This window comes from Narcine bancroftii, chromosome 2 (genome assembly GCF_036971445.1).
Source record: "Narcine bancroftii isolate sNarBan1 chromosome 2, sNarBan1.hap1, whole genome shotgun sequence".
Taxonomy (NCBI): domain Eukaryota; kingdom Metazoa; phylum Chordata; class Chondrichthyes; order Torpediniformes; family Narcinidae; genus Narcine; species Narcine bancroftii.
In genome coordinates this window covers 21,306,051-21,312,050 of record NC_091470.1, presented here as the reverse complement: position 1 = coordinate 21,312,050, position 6,000 = coordinate 21,306,051, and the positions used below count along the sequence as shown (strand labels likewise).

The following is a 6,000-nucleotide window of genomic DNA, read 5'->3' as shown; positions in this document are numbered from 1 at the left end:
CACAGGGTCTGTACAGATTTAACCAGATGGCACCTTAACAGTTAAGTTTCCCCAAAGTCCTGACGTGTTTCGCAGACCAGCAGAGTTGCTGTCAGTGATGTGCATCCTCAGCTCGTGCTGAAGTGGAAGCGAGGGCAGAGAGGGCACCTGGGCTGATTGTTCCCTGCTCACAGCTGATTCAACCAGAAACACATCGGGTGGAGGGTAGTTTCAAGGGACGGTCATCCAGAACTAATTTGGGAATCCAAAATCCCTGCCTCCCATTAAAATTAGGTCCTCAAGTCCCAGTTCCATTGAAAGATTCTGCATGAACTGCTGAATATTATCTCAGGTTCCCAGCATCTGCAGTATCAGTCACGGAGTCATACAGCACGGGACAGGCCCTTTAGCTCAACTCATCCATTCTGACAAAGCTGGCATTCTAGGCTGGTCCCATTTGGCCCACATTCTTCTTTTGAACATGGTAACTGTACCTGCTTCTCCGGTTCTCTCTGGCATCTCGTTCCATGTGCGGACTGCCCTCTGAGTAAAACCGTTGGCCCTGAAGTCCTTCTTAAACCATCCTTCTCACCTTAAACCTTTGCCCTCGAGAAATGTCTACCCATTTGATCGATGTCTGTAAGGTCACCCCGCGGCCTTCCACGGTGAAAGGAATGAAGACTCAGCCTCGTACAGCCTCTCCCCGTCCATCAAGTCCCAGTGACATCTGGGTGAATCACCTCTGCATTTCATGTAAATAGGTGGCTAAATTTAAAACATTTTTTTATATATATTTTTTTTTCAACCATTTATCCACTGTCGTTAGCTGAAATGGCATTAAGAAGAATCACCATTAATTTATATGGGAAAATTTTTTGAGTGTTCCCAGACCCAAAAAATAACCGACCAAATCATACCAAATAACACATAAAACCTATTAAATTACTTAATGTATTAAACCTAATCCTTCTTTGTGTGTAAATAGTATGAATGATGGATGCAGGCAAATTCAAATGCACGCACAAGGTCTTTATTTCGTTCGCCATGATCGAAATGCATAATTACGTCCAGCTTTACACTAAGCGTAACACCCTTATGGGTTTCTCTTGGACTTTTCTGATACCTTAGGACACATCTTGCTAATGGGTGAGCAAAATAAATTGAGATAAAGCACAGATGCTCACAGACACCGTTCAAAGCTATGGCGGCTTGATGCTGAGTGTAGTTCCTGGGGAAGGTGCCACTCTTGCTGCTCAGGGTGTGCACTGCCTCTCTAACAGCTCGCTGCAAAACAAATGCTGAACGATATTTTAGCTTTTTGCCTTTTCTCGCAAAAGCGAAGATCCTCTTCAAATTTCTTTTGGTTAGCAAAAAGCAGGCACTAACGTAGGTCTTTCGTAAAGGCAAAGTGGCATAAAGCAAACTTTTGAAAAGCGGGGAATACCTGTTTCACCCATAGATTGTTAATTTAGTTTCTGATAATACTTCCAAGAGAATTTACGTTTTTGTTGGTGTTTAATTCTTCACCTCTCAGGGTGTGATAGCAGCACCAAAATGATGGACTGAATGGCCTTATTCTGTGCTGTACCATTCTTGTACATCATCAAGCCATTTACAAAACCCCTCACCACACCACCAATCTTCATCTATAGCACGGTGGAGATGTGTAGCTGGTGGAGCAGTCGCCTCACAGCTCCAGTGACCTGGGGTCAATCCTGACCTCAGATGCTGTCAATGCGGAGCTTGCACATTCCCCCTCGGATGTTGGGGCTTTCTCGAGGGTACCCCAGCTTCCTTCCATATCTCAAAGACGTCCAGGTTGGTGGATTGATTGGTTGCCGCTAATTGCCCGTTGTCCGTAGGTACGTGGCAGAACATCAGTGGGAGGTTGCTGATGGGACATGATCATCTACATGGACATGATGGGCAGAAGGGCCAGTTTCTGCATTGAATGGCTCCTTGGACTCCATATGATCTTTCAGACGACACACACATTCATTCAAACCTTCATAAACGTTTCACACACACCCTCAAATTCACAAACACACAGACGATTAATCAATGTTTTTAATTAAATAAAGAAGCTGCAATCTCCCTGAACAATGCCAGTTAGGTGGATGGCTGCCAATAATGGCTACGGACATTTACAATGTACACAGACACGCCACAAAACAATTCACAGGTCAGACAAGGCACTAAAATATGCAGCAATTTCCCGTGCATATTCATTCAGTTTAATTAAAATAGCTCAGGTCCCACAACTTGAACGAGACCCTGGTCCCCTGACGCAAAGATTTCCAGACAACAACTTTCACATCCACTTCTGGCTCCAAGACACCATGGCAGATTATCCACAGCTTTGTGGTGAGGTAGCCTTTGCGCCTTTGTGCATAGTTTAAAAGGAGCGAGGGGCAGTTGTGGGTGAAGGTTCACAGATCAGTCCCCATCTGGACCAGGGATTGTTCACTCAGTCCTCATCGGTGGGAGATTCCCCAGTAGCTCCCAGTCAAGGGACTGGGGGAGGGGGTTGAAGACTTACCAGTCAGTTCCAGTCAGAACGGGAGGGGGCAGTGGGGAGGGGCAAGGTGAGGAAGATATCCCAGTCGTTGACAATCAAAGTGGGAGAAAGATTCCAGAGTCAGTTCCGGTCAGATTCCCCAGTAAAAGTGGGGGGAGGATTCATCAGTCAGACCTGATGGAGATGAGAGACGATTCCCCAGAAATTCCCAGTCAGGGGGTGGACGTTGGAGGGTGTGGGGGCAGGGGTAAAGATTCTTCAAGTCAATCCTGGCCAAGGAGGCAGATACCCCAGTTAGTTCTGGTGGGTTGGAGGGGCCAGATTCCCTGGACAGGGGTGGGGGAAAAGGGTAAGATCGAGATTCCCTGGTCAGGACATGGGCAGGGTGGGGGGGGGGGATGGAGATTCCCCAAAGAGGGGAGGTCAGGCTCTGCAGACAGGTGAGGGGGGTCAGCCAAGACAGGTGTGGGAGACAGACATGGAGATTCCCCAATGGGCGGGTAGAGAATGGAAGGGGAGAGGGGACAGACATTGAGGGACACCGTAGGGAGAAGTGAGGGTTGGGGAGATGGAGGTCCCCTAGAAGGGGGGGAAAGAGGGGAAAGATGAAGAGTCCCTGGTGGGGAGGGGGAGGGAGATGGAGGGACCCAGTTTGTGGGGGGGGAGGGGGAGGTGAGAGATGAAGGGTCCCCAGTTTGGGGGGAGCAGAAGATGGAGGGTCCCCGTGGGAGTGGGAGTGGAGATGAGGGTCTCCGTTTGGGGTAGAGGGGAGATGGAGGGTCCCCATGGGAGTGGGTGGTGGAGGAGAGATGGAGGGTCCCCAGTTTGGGGGGTGAGGGTAGATGAAAGTTTCCTATAGGGGGAAGGGGGGAGATAGAGAGTCCATGGTTGGGAGGTGGAGATGGAGGGTCCCAGTTGGGGGAGGGGGGGGAAGAGATGGATGGTCCCCAGTTTGGGCATGAAGGTAGATGGAGGATCCCCATAGGGGGGGTGAGATGGGAGATGGAAAGTCCCCTTTTGGGAGGGGGTGGAGATGGAGGGTCCCCAACTGGGGGGAGGGGGCTGAGGGTGGATGGGGCTGAGGGGGGATGACAATGCAGATGGTGGGTCCGTTGGACACCCTGCCCCTCAGCAGTCCATCAGCATCAGGCCGCAGTTCAGCGCCCGTTTCCACATGTAGTAGGTGGAGCGGGGGGTGAGGGGAAAGTAGCTGCTGAACTCCCGGTAGGAGGGGAAGCTCTGTGACACGTAGCGGTGCTGCAGAAACAGCTTTGCCTTGGTCTTGGATGGCATTCCGTCGGGAACAGTCGGTGGCAGCAGCTGAGGGGGCAGTTCTGGGATCACAGTCGCAACCCCAGGACCTCGGCTCTCCTTGACCGCCCACCACCCAGTTTCCCTTCGTCCCCCTCCCCGTGGCCTCACCCTCGTGGCCAAACCCCTCCACCGCAGGAAGGTGGAGGTGGAGACGTAAGGGAAGCGCACCCGGAAGGCGGACAGGGGAATCTGCCAGCGCTGGGCCCGTCTCCGGGCCTCTTTCCGCCCATGCCTAACTCTGTGCAAGGGCAAGGACAAGTTGGATGGGGTCCACACTTTGCCTCGCAAAGCACCATTGTGCACCTGGACTCTACTTCCCTCACTGGATCCAGGCGTGGGCTGACCCGCCGAATCCAGCAGAGCATGGTGGGGAGTGCTCGCCTGGGCCTCGTTGCCGGGGCGATGGTCCTGCTCCCGGCCCTGGATCCCAGCCCGGTTAATTGCCTCCCTCCTCCAGTTGTAATAGGTGGACCTTGAGATCCATGGGTAACTCTTTCTGAAGTTCTTGTACGGTGGGCACACATCAAAGAGGATACATTCCCGCAGGAAGTTCCTGGCCAGGTGCATAGATGGCGACCTCTGACCCGCCTCCCTCGAGGGGTCCTCGGGTTCCTTGGTGCAACAGTTGTCTTGGGCTGGCTTCGCCCCAGGCTGGGGCTCCCGTCCACTCCTTCCTTCAGCTGCCTGCACCATCTCGTGCTTCCAGGCATAGTAGGTGGAGCGGGATATGTCTGGGAAGCGGGCCCGGAACTGCTTCAGGGACAGGGAGCTGCCGCTAGCGAAGCACTCCTGCAGGTAGTGTCGCGCCTCATAGCGGGCCGCCACTTTCTGCCGGTGCTCCCTCGACTGCCTCTTCCACCGGTAGAAGGTGCTCTTGGTGATGCTGTACTTCTCCCTCAGCACTGAGTAGGAGATGTCTGGCTCGGCGTTGAGGAGTTCCAGCATCTTCAGGGGCAGGGCCGAGCCTGACTCTCCGGCAGAGCCGAGCGAGACCACAGGGGCAAAGTACTGGGGCCTGAAGACGGCCTGAGAGAGCCTCTCGCCTGCCCACATGATGTGCAGGGTGGGTGTCCTGCCACCGGCTGCCCGGCTCCTGGGTCCGATCAAGCGGTTGAAGTAAGGGCGGATCTTCAGATTGCTCATGGGGTAGATGGAATAGATGTTGCTCCGTAGGACAGAGGCAAGGGCATAGACGTGCCACATGTTGGTGAAGGCCCCGGGGTAGCAAGTGGCCTTGACATCCGCATCAAAGATGGCCTCCAGGATGGCCATGGGCAGGTTCATCTTGCAAGCTAACTCCTCGGTGCACAGTGAGTACCTGGCGGCCTGTAGCATGATCTTGGAGTCGATCATGCCCTTGAGGTAATATTGCTTGTGGAGGAGCATCTCCACCATGGTCCTCAGCTGCAGCTCCATGCTGAGGCGGGCATCCCCTAGCAGCAGTATGCTGGCTGCCTCAAACAGGTGGTTCCCCTCACCGCCGCAGGCCAGGGGCACCATGCCTGATGGTGCATCCTCAGGGTACAGGGCCTGGGCTTTGGCGTCCACCTCAGCCTCTTGGAAAGAGGTCCCCTCGGGCAGCAGGGGCACCGGCAGGCCAGCCAGCTGCCACTCCACGTCGGCCGTCACCGCCCAAAGAACGTCAGGGTCCGCACAATCCGTGGCATCCTGAAGCTTGCAGCACAGGGCTTCCACCAGCTCTGATCTTTGAGGCATCCCTGCAAAAGTGGTGGGGGGGTGGGAGGAGGGTCAGTGGGAAGGAAACAAAACAGAAAGCCGTGAGAAACACAATGTTGTGTGAACAAAGAGAAGATGGAGGAACTCAGTGTGCACAACAGAAATGTATCGTCAAGGTTTAAGGCATAGATAAGAGAGAGGTAAGTAAGTTGTTCCCATTGGTAGGGGAGACTAGAACTAAGGGACCGCCCACCACCCAGTTTCACGATCAAGGATGATAGATTTATAAGTGGTTCCCAACCTTTTTCCTTTCCTCTCACATACCACTTTAAGTATTACCTACACCATAGGTGCTCTGTGATTAGTAAGGGATTGCTTAAGGCGGTATGTGGGTGGGAAGAAAAAGTTTGAAAACCACTGTTTCATTCGTATCTAATTGACTCGTTATGTGCACAGTTTCAGGACTCCAAAGGAAATGGGGCCAATGGCAATTTTTCTCAAGTAAAATATTT

General features: G+C 52.9%; 1 protein-coding gene across 1 annotated transcript; it reads right to left on the bottom strand.

Annotated features, from left to right (window-relative positions):
• Positions 1–2,485: 2,485 nt before the first annotated feature.
• On the bottom strand, positions 2,486–5,527 carry vrtn (vertebrae development associated). The gene is given in 2 exon segments (XM_069915469.1): positions 2,486–2,493; positions 3,547–5,527. Coding segments are annotated over 2 exon segments (1,989 nt in total).
• Positions 5,528–6,000: the final 473 nt, after the last annotated feature.